This window comes from Salvelinus alpinus, chromosome 25 (assembly GCF_045679555.1).
Source record: "Salvelinus alpinus chromosome 25, SLU_Salpinus.1, whole genome shotgun sequence".
Lineage (NCBI taxonomy): Eukaryota > Metazoa > Chordata > Actinopteri > Salmoniformes > Salmonidae > Salvelinus > Salvelinus alpinus.
The window spans coordinates 21,919,353-21,936,824 of NC_092110.1; the positions used below are offsets into that span (position 1 = coordinate 21,919,353).

The 17,472-nt window shown below is 44.3% G+C and overlaps 1 protein-coding gene across 1 annotated transcript in view; it reads right to left on the minus strand.

Moving 5' to 3' along the window:
* LOC139553625 (ryanodine receptor 3-like) overlaps positions 1 to 8,445 on the minus strand; it is a 176,288-nt gene extending 167,843 nt beyond the window's left edge. The window contains exon 1 of the mRNA XM_071366164.1: positions 8,173 to 8,445. Within this exon, the coding sequence (XP_071222265.1) occupies positions 8,173 to 8,220 (48 nt within the window). The 5' untranslated portion in view covers positions 8,221 to 8,445. The remainder of the gene's footprint in view (positions 1 to 8,172) is intronic.
* Between the last annotated feature and the right edge of the window lie 9,027 nt (positions 8,446 to 17,472).

A 17,472-nucleotide genomic window follows, 5' to 3' on the forward strand; every position in this document is an offset into this window, starting at 1 on the left:
ACCAAGCAGCGTAGCAACGGGCAGCAGCGGCAGCAACAGCAGCAGCGGGACCAGGAGAAATGGACTTGGGAGGACGTGTTGGACGGAAAGGGTTGCTACACATGGGAGGAGATCCTGGCTGGTAAGGATCGCCTTCCATGGGAACAGGTGGAGGCAGCTAGGAGAGCGAAAGCAGCTGAGAAGGGGAACCGGTGTTATGAGGGAACACGGCTGGCCAGGAAGCCCGAGAAGAAACCCCAAAAATTTCTTGGGGGGGGGCTAAAGGGTAGTGTGGCGAGGTCAGGTAGGAAACCTGCGCCCACTTCCCATGCTTACCGTGGAGAGCGGGAGTACGGGCAGACACCGTGTTATGCGGAAGAGCGCACGGTGTCTCCTGTACGTGTGCTTAGCCCGGTGCGGTACATTCCAGCTCCACGTATCGGCCGGGCTAGAGTGAGCATTGAGCCAGGTGCCATGAAGCCGGCTCAACGCGTCTGGTCTCCAGTGCGTCTCCTCGGGCCGGCATACATGGCACCAGCCTTACGCACGGTGTCCCCGGTTCGCCAACACAGCCCAGTGCGGGTTAATCCACCTCCCCGCACTGGTCGGGCTACGGGGAGCATTCAACCAGGTAAGGTTGGGCAGGCTCGTTGCTCAAGGGAGCCAGTACGCCTGCACGGTCCGGTATATCCGGCGCCACCTCCCCGCCCCAGCCCAGTACCACCAGTGCCAACACCACACACCAGGCTTCCAGTGTGTCTCCAGAGCCCTGTTCCTCCTCCACGCACTCTCCCTGTGGTGCGTGTCTCCAGCCCAGTACCTCCAGTTCCGGCACCACGCACCAAGCCTCCTGTGCGTCTCCAGGACTCTGTTCCTCCTCCACGCACTCTCCCTATGGTGCGTGTCTCCAGCCCAGTACCTCCAGTTCCGGCACCACGCACTAAGCCTCCTGTGCGTCTCCAGAGCCCTGTACGCACTGTTCCTGCTCCCCGCACTAGCCTTGAGGTGCGTGTCTCCAGTCCGGTACCACCAGTTCCGGCACCACGCACCAGGCCTACTGTGCGCCTCAGCAGGTCTGAGCCATCCGTCTGCCCAGCGCCATCTGAGCCATCCGTCTGCCCAGCGCCATCTGAGCCGCCCGTCTGTCCCGAGCCGTCAGAGCCGCCCGTCTGTCCCGAGCCGTTAGAGCCGTCCGTCAGTCAGGAGCCGCTAGAGCCGTCCGTCAGTCAGGAGCCGCCAGAGCCGCCAGCCAGTCAGGAGCTGCCAGAGCAGTCAGCCAGTCAGGAGCTGCCAGAGCAGTCAGCCAGTCAGGAGCTGCCAGAGCCGCCAGCCAGTCAGGAGCTGCCAGAGCCGCCAGCCAGTCAGGAGCTGCCAGAGCCGCCAGCCAGTCAGGAGCTGCCAGAGCCGCCCGCCAGTCATGAGCTGCCTTCCAGTCATGAGCTGCCTTCCAGTCATGAGCTGCCCTCCAGTTATGAGCTGCCCTCCAGTCATGAGCTGCCCCTCAGCCCGGAGCTGCCCCTCAGTCCGGAGCTGCCATTAGTCCGGAGCTGCACTTCAGTCCGGAGCTGCCCCTCTGTCCGGAGCTGCCTCTCTGTCCTGAGCTACCTCTCTATCCTGAGCTACCTCTCTATCCTGAGCTACCTCTCTGGCCTGAGCTACCTCTCTGTCCTGAGCTACCTCTCTGTCCTGAGCTGTCTCCTCAATTTAGTGGGGACCTTGGTGAGGATTCCTAGGCCAAGGTCGGGGTCGATGGTTGCCACTCAAAGGACGCTAAGGAGGGGGACAAAGACAATGGTGGAGTGGTGGCCTCGTCCTGCGCCGGAGCCGCCACCGCGGACAGATGCCCACCCAGACCCTCTCCTTGAGTTTTAGGGGTGCGTTCGGAGTCCGCACATCAGGAGGGGGGTACTGTCACGTCCTGACCATAGTGCTTATGTGTTTTGCTTGTTTTAGTGTTGGTCAGGACGTGAGCTGGGTGGGCATTCTATGTTGTGTGTCTAGTTTGTCTGTTTCTGTGTTCGGCCTAATATGGTTCTCAATCAGAGGCAGCTGTCAATCGTTGTCCCTGATTGAGAATCATATATAGGTGGCTTGTTTTGTGTTGGGATTTTGTGGGTGGTTGTTTCCTGTCTTTGTGTTTTCTATGCACCAGCTAGGACTGTATCGGTTTGCCACATTTTGTTATTTTGTATTTGTAGTGTTCACTGTTTATTCGTTTAATTAAACATGTTTAGCACTGGCTACGCTGCGTGTTGGTCTGATCCCTGTTACACCCCCTCTTCTAGTAAAGAGAGGGAAGGCTGCCGTTACACAGAGCTCACGCTGAAGTTGCCTTAGTTTGCGTGAATTGGGTCACGGGGGCTCTTATAGAAATGTAGAAAAGGGATTGGCTCATCATTTCCAACCAATGCCTATTCACGTGGGCGTAGCCACTGATTGAGCATATTTTACTTATGAAAACAATTCTCTCATTTTAAAAACTAAAATTACATTTCATCTTTTCACAAATTCATATTTAAACATTTAAATTGCACAACAATCCCATGTGAATCTGATAACTAGAATGTGTAGACTTTCCAAGATACAGTTTATGTTGTCCTATCATCAGTAATAATGTCTCAGACGACAACTGATCGGACATCATTTTCTTTAAGTACCAACGAACACTTTCAACTGGTTGGATTATATAAAGATTGTTATTTTCCCCAACCTTTTGATGTTACAATACTCTCTCTATGTTAACAAAGGTCTTTCCAAGAGTCCATTCTGTAGAGTAGAGAGAAAAGGGGGAAAGGTATTTATGGTGGTCATAAACCTCACCAACATGGCAAAGTCATGACAGAATACAGACCACAAATATTAATTGGCTATACTTAAACTCTTTAACATCATCTTTAGCTCTGGCATCTTCCCCAATATTTGGAACCTAGGACTGATCACCCCAATGCATAGAAGTGGAGACAAATCTGACCACAATAACTACCGTGGGATGTGTCAACAGCAACCTTGGGAAAATCCTCTGCATTATCATTAACAGCAGACTCATAAATTCCGTCAGTGCAAACAATGTACTGAGCAAATATCAAATTGGCTTTTTACCAAATTACCGTATGACAGACCATGTATTCACCCTGCACACCCTAATTGACAAACAATCCAAAACAAAGGCAAAGTCTTCTCATGCTTTGTTGATTTCAAAAAAGCTTTTGACTCAATTTGGCATGAGGGTCTGCAATATAAATTGATGGAAAGTGGTGTTGGGGGAAAAAGATACGACATTATAAAATCCATGTACACAAACAACAAGTGTGCAGTTAAAATGAGCAAAAAACACAAATTTCTTTCCACAGGGCAGTGGGATGAGACAGGGATGCAGCTTAAGCCCCACCCTCCTTAACATATATATCAACAAATTGGTGAGGGCACTAGAACAGTCTGCAGCACCCGGCCTCACCCTACTAGAATCTGAAGTCAAATGTCTACTGTTTGCTGATGATCTGGTGCTTCTGTCCCCAACCAAAGAGGGCCTACAGCAGCACCTAGATCTTCTGCACAGATTCTGTCAGGCCTGGGCCCTGACAGTAAATCTCAGTAAGACAAAAAATAATGGTGTTCCAAAAAAGGTCCAGTTGCCAGGACCACAAATACAAATTCCATCTAGACACCGTTGCACTATACATACCTCGGCCTAAACATCAACACCACAGGTAACTTCCACAAAGCTGTGAACGATCTGAGAGACAAGGCAAGAAGGGCCTTCTATGCCATCAAAAGGAATATAAAATTTGACATACCAATTAGGGTCTGGCTAAAAATACTTGAATCAGTTATAGAATCCATTGCCCTTTATGGTTGTGAGGTCTGGGGTCTGCTCACCAACCAAGAATTCACAAAATTGTACAAACACCAAATTGAGACTCTGCATGCAGGATTATGCGAAGATATCCTCTGTGTACAACGTAAAACCACAAATAATGCATGCAGAGCAGAATTAGTCCGATACCCGCTAATTATCCAAATCCAGAAAAGAGCCGTTTCCCAAACCTTCCATAACAAAGCCATCACCTACAGAGATATGAGCATGGAGAAGAGTCCCCAACAAAATCATGAGAAAAAAATTATTACTTGACACATTGGAAATAATTAACAAAAACAGAGCAAACTAGAATGCTATTTGGCCCTAAACAGAGAGTACACAGTGGCAGAATACCTGACCACTGTGACTGATACAAACTTAAGGAAAGCTTTGACTATAGGCAGACCTGGCTCTCAAGAGAAGACAGGCTATTTCCAAACTGCCCACAAAATGTGGTGGAAACTGAGCTGCACTTCCTAAACTCCTGCCAAATGTATAACCATATTAGAGAGACATATTTCCCTCAGATTACACAGACCCACAAAGAATTTGAAAACAAACCCAAATTTGATCAACTCCCATATATATTGGGTGAAATACCAGTGTGTCATCACAGCAGCAAGATGTGTGACCCGTTGCCACAAGAAAAGGGCAACCAGTGAAGAACGAACACCATTGTAAATACAACCCATATTTTTTTTCACTTTTGTACTTTAACTATTTGCACATAATATGACATTTGAAATGTCTTTATTCTTTTGGAACTTTTGTGAGTGTGATGTTTACTGTTCATTTTGATTGTTTATTTCACTTTTGTTTATTATCTACTTCACTTGCTTTGGCAATGTTAACATATGTTTCTCATGCCAATAAAGCCCTTAAATTGAAATTGAATTGAGAGAGAAACAGCCAGAAGCACTCACAGAGAAACGTGTGTGTGGCAGAGGAGGCAGCTATCCCGCACTGCTGCCATTAGAGAATACACCCACCAGCCAGGATAAGACGTTCCACGCCAGCGTCTGTTTGGAGCTGGTGCCAAGTCAAGCTTACCTGGAGTTGTTTTTGTGTTAGGAGGGGAGCAGTGGTGGTTCATTACCAAACGCTTTTCTCTCTGAATGTGCTGACAGCTGGTTGGTACACCAGGTCAGACAGTCTCTCCACATAAAACGTAACAGTCCCAAACGCTGCCATAGCACATTAGTCACACTCATACGCTGCCCTTTTCACTGCTGCCTCCACTACCCCACTACCTGCTAATGGAGCCGGAGACTTTGATATTCTCCCAGCTGGGGCTTTTACCGAGGAGGGGGTTGTGGACCCAGCACATATCTATTCCTTAGTGATCTGATGTGTGCATCAGGCCCCACGCAGCGTGGTGCATGTACAAATCAGAGGCCTCCTGTCAGAATCACAGCACAATCAAACAGACAAACTTAGGGCGAAATAACAAACAAAATTAGAAAAAGCCAATGGCTTGTTTCCCTCTGCAGACTGTTCCATCCCTCCACAGATCAGCTCCCTGTTAGAGCCCATGGGTGTTAAGTTAGAGGTGGAACCATGGCACGAACGTGTGCAAACAAGCACAAGGACAGGCTACTGATACTGATTAAAAGCGACACAACGTACTATAGTTCATTTGAAAAACTGTTCTTACTTAACAAACAGTCTGATCCGTTATGCTTAGTGTGTTGTGAATTCTGTAATGAATGTATTGTAATGTTTTTAAAATTGTATAACTGCCTTAATTTTGCCGGGCCCCATGGGATCCATAATAAATACAAATACAAATAAGCTGATATTGTTTTAATCATCATCCTGCTTATGAGGCCACTATGCTGGTGCATCTCAGGACATCTACAAATAGAGAAACAACCGTACCTCATTGTGATGTGGAGCCTTATTATACTCTCCCCTATCCCACTAGCACCCTCTAACATTAAACATGAGCACAATAAGAGCTGTTTCTCTTCCTGTAGCATCAAATTACCCATGACAGAGAAATACTCTCTAATCAAAAGGGTACCATCGCGCTCTCCCAGAAGCTTGGCTGGTGTGTAAAACCCGTGGCTGGCTTTAGACAGCAGGCCACCAGGGGGCTAATTTCTCTGTTCTCTTCTGGGGAAATTACTTTGTTTAGTTGTTACTAGAGAAAAGGTAGTTTGTGCACCTATTTGAATGTGGGAGGAAAACATGCTTCCTGTTTACAGCTAAACAGTATCCACGCAAAGGCAAGATCAGTCAGAGACTGTGTGTGTGCGGTTCTGATTGGATGTTAATGTGTGCATGCACAAGGGTGTGTTTTAGTGTGTGCATTTGTGTGCGCTCTAATGTGTGTGGCATCAGCATGAGGATAGAGAGACGAGAGTCATTGACGGCTCAATGGTTCAGCTCAGCTGCAACTTGGCCTGATGAATAATTTCTGCTCTGCTCTGCTGTGGCACGTCTTGAGCAGCCTGCCTGCTTCTGCAGCAGCACCACACTGCCTAGCCCACTTTGCATTCACACATCCACACACTAGCGCAGACCCCATCCCCATCCCTGTGTCATCCAGTCAGCTGCTGCTGCCCCGTGTGGAAAGATGCAACAAGCTGCAAAGCCTCTTAATAAAGGAGCAGTGCCTTTGCAACTCAAAGCTTCACATTTGAACTTTTCCTAACAGGACAACTGCGGTGGGACCAGCCAGGACAAATTTGATTGACTAAGAAACCCCATAAGGGCCAACTCCAGAACTTTTGCTCATTGTTTTTACTGTGTAGATCACAACTGCAGACTGCTGGCTGACACAGGTGCTAGCTCTCCAAGCAGTAATGGTGCTGAAATGTCAGCACTGTTTGGGGCAGTGTGAATGCTGATGTAATGACCTCTGAATGTAGTGGTAACAAGGGACAGGGAGCTGCGGGGCATTGAAATCATCAACTTTTTCAGGGGCTCATTAAACCCCACTGGCATCTCTGGGAATACAGGAGGCTTCCAAAGCAATGCAAATGTGTAAGACTTAGTAAGCCCACTGCTAATTTCCAAGTAAGTAGCCTCTCTTAAGAGGTGGATTGTCACTCTGGTTCAAGTTTGGTTTCTGAATAGCCTCAATTTTGTAGATAAATCTACAGGGCAGGAGGATAAAAAAGTATTCCAAATAAATGGTAAAAAACTGTTCAATCTTAGCCTATGGATCAGTAATCAATGCATCTTCACCTATTTTCACCCACAATTGTTTTTCTAGCATAAACTGCAAAGCCACACTATAGTAAGACCTGAGTAGTACCAAGTAGTGTAGACCATAAAGAGAGGAGCTCCTCTGGGCCATTCCACCTCAAGTTACAGCACCTACTTTAATTAGTATAGGACCACATTGTGTTGACAGGTTTATGTGCTGCGATCCTGACAGCATGGTTAGACAGAACCAAGGAAGTCCATTGCACAAATCCTTGTTGCCATCTGATAATTCACATGCCTAAACTGGGAGTCCTGGGAGAGCACTGGGAACTATGTGCTGCCAATACCTCATATATCTATATCACAAAAAATGACCATAAAATATTAGACCTATATTAAGCTATTGCTGTTCATTATAACATGATAATTTGTGTTATTTGTTTATTGCATATAAATCTGCCTGGATAGACACCATACGCAGAATTTGAGGTTAAGAGTAGAAGTTGTTCACCAATATCTTGTGAGTTGAAACATTTCCTTGAATAAGAACTAGGCATGCAAAGGTGAACTTTTTCTAACTATAGACAGCATTGATACGCCTGGAAAAGGGACACGTAGTTATCAATTAACAACAACAAAGCAGGAGGGTAGTGGGCTGGAAGTGAGACAGAGATTGTCGCGTAAACTGGATAGAGTAGTAGGCCTACACGGGTAGGCATTCCATTGTATTCATTAATAGCAAAACGTACTGAGACAACCGGACAAGTTAAATCTAGGAGGGCATCGAGGTGAGGGATGCGCCAAACAAAAAGATCCTGTCATCGCGAGGCAGGTCTGCTTTACGAGGGAGCAGGTTATGGGGGGCTCCCCAAAAAGATCCTGTCATCGCGAGGCAGGTCTGCTTTACGAGGGAGCAGGTTATGGAGGGCTACCCAAAAAGCGCGGTGGTTATAAAGCCAACACGTTCAGGAGACAGTCTACTCGTAATTAGAACTATAGGCTACATTATAGCCATATTTCATAATCAACATGTAGTCTATAACCTGGCTGCACAAAGCATAATCTGTAAGGCTAATAGCAGTAGGCTATTACATAGCCATCGACATGCATGGGATAAGATGCTCGAAATGCACACAGGAGGCATGTTGCCTCACGAAATAGCGGATGGAAATTAGGCTACTTACAGTTCTCAAGAACTGAATTTCATCTTCCCCTTCACCACCTTCAGCCATGGCTGTTGAGGAGCCTGCTCAGACTCGGGTAGCCTCCACTCTCGGCTTGCAGCACCACGCTGCTGCTCCTGTCTCTTATCGATATTAGCATATAGCTAATCCACAGCCATATACCGGAGACCGAGCGAACTACTGGAGCCTGTCACTCACGCCCGCTCGCTCATTGCAAATGCCAGCGGTGCTGTTCCCGAAGGAGCGTGTGAGCGTTGGTATAGGCTGGAGCAAATGAGAACGGGTCTGGAATGTGAAGCGTAGTCTTGCAGTCAAAATACGGCAGTGGGGTCTTTGTCGTCGACGTCACCAGTGGATCTTATTCAGTTAAATAAAGATAAAATAATAATACAAATTATTAATATACCTTAAACGTTGAAGCGCGAGCTTTCAAAATTCCCTCACCATACAACAGCCACATAATTGCGCACGACAATTGGTTTTCCGTTGGCCAACAGAATCTATGACATATGCTACAGCGATGGTATTCGATGGTATATGGTATATTTGGGTGTGTAGAATAGACATAGCAAAATTGGGCTATCAAGCATCCACGATGCATGACATTGTAGCCAAGTAGGCCTAAGTGCTTCCAAAAATCAACACCATGGACAGCACCCAGAATGACAAGTATGGCTTCAATATTGGCTATTAGCGAACAATGAAATAATGTTCAATATTCAGTGTATGCTACAAATCGACTTATGTAGCTTAAATAAATAATGTATTGTAGAGTCAGGTTAAATGTGTAAATAGTACCTATAATAGGCCTACATAGGCTACACAGTCCAGCAGCATATTAAAGCCCATTGTTTTGACAACATGGACGGAAACAACCTTGATTCAAATAATGTTGCAACACTAGAGAGCAAATCAATGCATAACCTCAACTTTCATTAGGCTTACTTAGCTAATGTTCATAGCTTTAGTCAGATCCACAGCCTAAAACGAGGTCAAGTTGTGCAGCAATAGCAATATTCTGTATTTTTCTGAGACACAAAGTGTAACTCTTCTCCCTCAGGAGGCTGCAATGATTTGGCATGGCCCCTTAGATCCTTGGGAACTTTTACAGCTGATTTTACAGCTGATTGAGAGCATCCTCCTGACTGGTTGTATCACCGTCTGGCATGGAAACTGCGCCACCCTTGACCAGAAGGCCCTACAGAGGGTGGTGCAGACAGCCCTGCGCATCACTGCGGGTGAGCTCCCAGCCATCCAGGAAGTACATGCCAGACAGTGTCTGAGAAAGGTTCCGAAAAATTGCCAAAGACTCCAGCCACTGCAGACATGGACTGTTTGTTCTCCATGCTCCGGTCTGGCAGACGGTACCCGCGCATCAAGGCTCAGACCAATAGACTCCTAAGCAGCATCTATCCCCTGGCCATTAGACTGTTAAATGGCTAACAATTACTGCTCCCCCTCACACCTACGCTGAAGCTAAAATGGTTAATGATTAGATGTATTACCACCACTATTCTGCTGTTATTTGATTATTGATTGGCATTACCATTATAACCTATCTATTTTATCCTGTTACTGGTCACTATTGTTTGTGTTTACACGTAGATATTACCACTAGTAGAGTACCAAAAGTATTTATATATTGTTGCTACCAGTCACTTTCAAGCCCCGTTGTCACGACTTCCGCCGAAGTTGGCTCCCCTGCCTGTTCGGGCGGTGCTCGGCGGTCGTCGTCACCGGCCTACTAGCCGCCACGATCCCTTTTTCCGTTTTCTGTTTGTTTTGTCTTATTAGTTGCACCTGTGTCTATTTGTGTTTGCCTGATGGGCTTCCTTATTTAAAGCTAGTTTACCCGCCCTTGTTTTGTGCGGGATTATTCTTGTGTTACGTGTTTGTGTTGTTGGGTGTGTTCGTGCTCCGGACTGGGTACCCTGTGTTTTGGGTTGGTCCATATTTTTCGCGCCCTGTGTTTTGGGCATTGCTTTTGGTGCCATATTAAAGTGCACTTCTCCCTATGGAACTCTCTGCTCTCTGCGCCTGATTCTTCCCTCACACACCTAGTATTCCGTGACACCTGTTCACATATCCGCTCATCGTACGTACACTGTCAGTCTTGCACACACACTCACTCACACATTTACATGGACACACTCACCACCACATACACAGCCATCCATCGGTTATGCTGCTGCCATACTGTTTACCATTTTTATTATTATGAGCTTTTAATGGGACTCACATTTAAAAAAAGACTCACATTAAGCATCTCCAATCCAAAATTTTATCTAGAATCAGCTTCCTATTTTGCAACAAAGCATCCTTCACTCATGCTGCCAAACATACCATCGTAAAACTGACCATCCTACCGATCCTCGACTTCGGCGATGTCATTTACAAAATAGCCTCCAACACTATACTCAACAAATTGGATGCAGTCTATCATAGTGCCATCCGTTTTGTCACCAAAGCACCATTTACTACCCACCACTGCGAACTGTATGCTCTCATTGGCTGGCCCTCACTTCATACTCATCGCCAAACCTACTGGCTCCAGGTCATCTACAAGTCTTTGCTAGGTAAAGCCCCGCCTTATCTCAGCTCACTGGTCACCATAGCAGCACCCACCCGTAGCACACGCTCCAGCAGGTATATCTCACTGGTCACCCCCAAAGCCAATTCCTCCTTTGGTCATCTTTCCTTCCAGTTCTCTGCTGCCAATGACTGGAACAAACTGCAAAAATAACTGAAGCTGTATATCTCCCTCACTAGCTTTAAGCACCAGCTGTCAGAGCAGCTCACAGATCACTGCCCCTGTACATAGCCCATCTGTAAATAGCCCATCCAACTACCTCATCCCCCTACTGTATTTATTTATTTATTTATTTATTTATCTTGCTCCTTTGCACCCCAGTATCTCTACTTGCACATTCATCTTCTGCACATCTACCATTCCAGTGTTTAATTGCTATATTGTAATTACTTCGCCACCATGGCCTATTTATTGCCTTTACCTCCCTTATCTTACTTCATTTGCACACACTGTACATAGACTTTTTTTTCTACTGTAGTATTGACTTTGTTTGTTTATTCCATGTGTAACTCTGTGTTGTTGTATGTGTCGAACTGCTTTGCTTTATCTTGGCCAGGTCGCAGTTGTAAATGAGAACTTGTTCTCAACTGGCCTACCTGGTTAAATAAAGGTGAAATAAAAAAATAAATTTTTTACTATTTATGTACGGTATCTAACTCAAATACTCCAGTATCCCTGCACATTGTGCATTTGGTATTAAGCTTCATATCTTACTTCTTGTTCTCGTGTTTTCTTTATAATATATACAGTACCAGTCAAAAGTTTGGAAACACAAACTCATTCCAGGGTTATTCTTTATTTGTACTATTTTCTACATTGTAGAATAGTAGTGAAGACATCAAAACTACGAGATAACACATATGGAATCATGTAGTAACCAAAAAAGTGTTAAACAAATCATAATAGATTTTAGATTTTAGATTGTTCAAAGTAGCCACCCTTTGCCTTGATGACAGCTTTGCACAATTTTGGCATTCTCTCAACCAGCTTCACCTGGAATGTTTTTCCAACACTCTTGAAGGAGTTCCCACATATGCTGAGTACTTGTTGGCTGCTTTTCCTCCATTCTGCAGTCCAACTCATCTCAAACCATCTCAATTGGGTTGAGGTTGGGTGATTGTTTACGCCAGATCATCTGATGCAGCACTCCATCACTCTCCTTGGTCAAATAGCCCTTACACAGCCTGAAGGTGTGTTGGGTCATTGTCCTGTTGAAAAACAAATGATAGTCCCACTAAGCGCAAACCAGATGGATGGCGTATCGCTGCAGAATGCTGTGGTAGCCATGCTGGTTAAGTGTGCCTTGAATTATAAATAAATCACTTACAGTATCACCAGCAAAGCACCCCCACACCATCACACCTCCTCCTCCATGCTTCACAGTGGGAACCACACATGCAGAGATCATCTGTTCACCTACTCTGCGTCTCACAAAGACACGGCGGTTGGAAACAAAAATCATCAGACCAAAGGACAGATTTCCACCGATCTAATAAGCAAGTCTCTTCTTATTATTGGTGTCCTTTAGTAGTGTTTTTTTTTGTAGGAATTCGACCATGAAGGCCTGATTCACGCAGTCTCCTCTGAACAGTTGATGTTGAGATGTGTCTGTTACTTGAACTCTGTGAAGCATTTATTTGTGCTGCAATCTGAGGTGCAGTTAACTCTAATGAACTTATCCTCTGCAGCAGAGGTAACTCTGGGTCTTCCATTCCTGTGGCGGTCCTCATGAGAGTCAGTTTCATCATAGCACTTGAAGAAACTTTCAAAGTTCTTGAAATTTTCTGAATTGACTGACCTTCATGTCTTAAAGTAACGGACTGTCGTTTCTCTTTGCTTATTTGAGCTGTTCTTGCCATAATATGGACTTGATCTTTTAACAAATAGGTCTATCTTCTGTATACCACCCCTATTTGTCACAACACAACTGATTGGCTAAAACGCATTAAGAAGGAAAGAAATTCCACAAATGAACTTTTAACAAGGAACACCTGTTAATTGAAATGCATTCCAGGTGACTACCTCATGAAGCTGGTTGAGAGAATGCCAAGAGTGTACAAAGCTGTCATCAAGGCAAAGGGTGGCTACTTTGAAGAATCTCAAATATAATATATTTTGATTTGTTTAACACTTTTTTGGTTACTACATGATTCCATATGTGTTTTTTCATAGTTTTGATGTCTTCACTACTATTCTACAAAGTAGAAAATAGTCAAAATAAAGAAAAACCCTGGAATGAGTAGGTGTGTCCAAACTTTTGACTGGTACTGTATATACATTTTTTAAATTAGTTATACTATTTTTATATTGATTACTGCACTGTTGATAATGCAAGCTAAGCATTTCACTGTGCATGTAACAATAAAACCTTGAACTTGAACAAAACAATGTTAAAGAGTTTATGTACTAAGATGTTTGTAAGGTCAATATTTGACCATCTTGACAGAGAATAGTTCTTCCTCACCCCTCCGCCTCAGTTTTGTATTTCTTGAGGGCAAATTAGTCATTTATTTCACAAAAACAAATACATAGATCTATAATTAATAATTAGGCAAGTATTTTGCTTGACATGGGCTATAATTGTATTTTCTCGAACAGTAGACCAGATGTTGTGCCTTAAGTCTTAATTGGAGATTGCCTATTATTTTATGGTCCAATGCTGCCACCTTGTGACATTGTTCCAATTGGAATGATGGATGTTCATCTAAAAGTGGTTCTCAAAATGTTTGACCTGAAACCCCCAAAAAGGAGTGGTTTACAGCTTGATTAATTAGGCTGTAATAGACAATTATTTGGTAAATACAGCCTGAAACTAATCCCTGCAAAATCGTGTCAATGTTCCTTACAAGCCAGAATGTTGAATAAAATTACAATTAACTTATTCTATCGGTTTTATGTGCTGTTTGTCCTTCAGCTGCTCTAAATTTTAGATAAGATATCCACAGAAAACTTTTGTTTACCGGACTTTTTAGGGAGCCGGTAGGTAGACTATATGGTTCCAGCCTTTTTGGTTCCAGGTAAAACCTTTGTTGGTACCAGGTAGAACCATTTTGGATTCCATGTAGGACCCTAAAAGTTCTACATAAAACCAAAAGGGTTCTACCTGGAACCATCAAGGATTCTTCAAAGGATTCTCCTATGGGGACAGCCGAAGAACCCTTTTTGGTTCTAGATATAACAATTTTTTTTAAGAGTGTATGTTACGTTATGTTAGCTTACATTACATTAGGCTGCCGATGGAATAACGGTCTTAGAATATAATACAAACTGTAGGACGTATAGTATCCAACGTCTTGATTGCATCAGTATGCTTTGACCAATTTAGTATGATATATTATGATTGACTGCTTTAGTGGGATATGTTACGTTAGGTTACATTACATTAGGTTAACAAAGGAATAGCAGTCGTACAATATAACACAAATTGTATGGCGTACAGTATCCTATTTCTCGATTGCTTTTACCGAATTTAATTTGTGACCCTCCATTTACCTCAATTTACTGGGCTCCAGAGTGGTGCAGCGGTCTAAGGCACTGCTTCTCAGTGCTTTTTATTTATTTATATTTCACCTTTATTTAACCAGGTAGGCCAGTTGAGAACAAGTTCTCATTTACAACTGCGACCTGGCCAAGATAAAGCAAAGCAGTGCAACACAAACAACAACACAGAGTTACACATGGAATAAACAAACGTACAGTCAATAACACAATAGAAAAAAAGTCTATATACAGTGTGTGCAAATGGCGTGAGGAGGTAAGGCAATAAATAGGCCATAGTGGCGAAGTAATTACAATTTAGTAAATTAACACTGGAGTGATAGATGTGCAGATGATGATGTGCAAGTAGAAATACTGGTGTGTAAAAGAGCAGAAAAGTAAATAAAAACAATATAGGGATGAGGTAGGTAGATTGGATGGTATATTTACAGATGGGCTGTGTACAGCTGCAGCGATTGGTTAGCTGCTCAGATAGCTTATGTTTAAAGTTAGTGAGGAAGATATAAGTCTCCAACTTCAGCGATTTTTGCAATTCGTTCCAGTCAATGGCAGCAGAGAACTGGAAGGAAAGGCGGCCAAAGAGGTGTTGGCTGGCAGTGATCGGTTGAAAGGCATGCATTTAAAGAGCAGTTGGAGGCCACGGAAAGAGTGTTGTATGGCATTGAAGCTCGTTTGGAGCTTAGTTAACACAGTGTCCAAAGGGCCAGATGTATACAGAATGGTGTCGTCTGTGTAGAGGTGGATCAGGGAATCACCCGCAGCAAGAGCGTCATCGTTGATGTATACAGAGAAAAGAGTCAGCCCGAGAATTGAACCATGTGGTACCCCATAGAGACTGCCAGAGGTCCGGACAACAGGCCCTCCGATTTGACACACTGAACTCTATCTGACAAGTAGTTGGTGAACCAAGCGAGGCAGTCATTTGAGAAACCAAGGCTGTTGAGCCTGCCGATAAGAATACGGTGATTGACAGAGTCGAAAGCCTTGGCCAGGTCGATGAAGACGGCTGCACAGTACTGTCTTTTATCGATGGCGGTTATGATATCGTTTAATACCTTGAGCGTGGCTGAGGTGCCCCCATGACCTGGCTCGGAAACAGGATTGCACAGCGGAGAAGGTACGTTGGGATTCGAAATGGTCATTGATCTGTTTATGTACTTGGCTTTTGAAGACTTTAGAAAGGCAGGGCAGGATGGATATAGGTCCGTAACAGTTTGGGTCTAGAGTGTCACCCCCTTTGAAGAGGGGGATGACCCCGACAGCTTTCCAATCTTTAGGGTTCTCGGACGATATGAAAGAGAGGTTGAACAGACTGGTAATAGGGGTTGCAACAATGGCGGCGGATAATTTTAGAAAGAGAGGGTCCAGATTGTCTAGCCCAGCTGATTTGTACGGGTCCAGGTTTTGCAGCTCTTTCAGAACATCTGAATTTGGGTGAAGGGGGAGCTGGTGAGGCTTGGGCAAGTAGCTGCGGGGGGTGCGGAGCTGTTGGCCGGGGTTGGGGTAGCCAGGAGGAAAGAATGGCCAGCCGTAGAGAAATTCTTATTGAAATTCTCGATTATCGTGGATTTTTCAGTGGTGACAGTGTTTCCTAGCCTCAGTGCAGTAGGCAGCTGGGAGGAGGTGCTCTTATTCTTCATGGACTTTACAGTGTCCCAAAACCTTTTGGAGTTAGAGCTACAGGATGCAAATTTCTGTTTGAAAAAGCTAGCCTTTGCTTTCCTGACTGACTGCGTGTATTGGTTCCTGACTTCCCTGAAAAGTTGCATATCACAGGGACTATTCGATGCTAGTGCAGTCCGCCACAGGATGTTTTGTGCTGGTCGAGGGCAGTCAGGTCTGGAGTGAACCAAGAGCTATATCTGTTCTTAGTTCTACATTATTTGAAAGGGGCATGCTTATTTAAGATGGAGGCGTCACGCTTGAGGCGTCACTACAGACACCCGGGTTCCAATCCAGGCTGTTTAACAACCGGCCGTGTTGGGAGTCCCTTAGGGTGGCGCACAATTGGGCCAGCGTCGTCTGGGTTTGGCCGGTGTAGGCCGTCATTGTAAATAACAGTTTGTTCTTAACTGACTTGCCTAGTTAAATAAAGGTTAAATAAAATAAAAAATAAACTATGATATGTTACGTTACGGTAGATTCCATTACATTAGGCTACCAATGGAATAGTGGCCGTACAATATAATATGAATTGCAGGACGTACAGTATCCTACGTCTTGATTTCGGCCATAAAAATGCTTAGAACAAATTAAATAAAGCAATGCAGGACGTGTATACTAGTTACACGACAATCCAGAGTAATTTCTTTCTACAGTGAGAGAACAGAATCCATAGTTTGATACTACAATTGACACAAGTTACATACTGTGGCTCTAACCAAATAGTTGTGTTTGGGTTAGATTTCAACAGGATGTATACAGTACCTCAGAGCAAACTCAACAGTGCATACTGACAAGAGTGAATAGGCCATTTTAAATTATTCAGCACACAAACCAATGTAATAGACAACGTTTATTGGATAAAAAAATGTAAGGGTTGTAGCATTAACAAAATACAGAAAGATAAGCAGGTTTATCACAGTTCTATTGCAGGTTCAATTCAACTTGTCTCCAGATTAAAATAAAACTAGACTAATGCCAGGGTCACATTTAATCTGAAAAAACGTATCAAATGTATACACATGTTTGGAATGGAGATAGTGGTAGTAAATGCACTAAAAACCTATGCTCTCTTTGAAAGGGTTATAAACTCAGCAAAAAAAGAAACGTCCCTTTTTCAGGACCCTGTCTTTTGAAGATAATTAGTAAAAATCCATATAACTTTACAGATCTTAATTGTAAAGGGTTTAAACACTGTTTCCCATGCTTGTTCAATGAACCATAAACAATTAATGAACATGCTCCTGTGGAACGGTCGTTAAGACACTAACAGCTTACAGATGGTAGGCAATTAAGGTCACAGTTATGAAAACTTAGGACACTAAAGAGGCCTTTCTACTGACTCTGAAAAACACCAAAAGAAAGATGCCCAGGTTCCCTGCTCATCTGCGTGAACGTGCCTTAGGCATGCTGCAAGGAGGCATGAGGACTGCACATGTGGCCAGGGCAATAAATTGCAATGTCTGTACTGTGAGACGCCTAAGACAGCGCTACAGGGAGACAGGACGGACAGCTGATCGTCCTCGCAGTGGCAGACCACGTGTAACAAC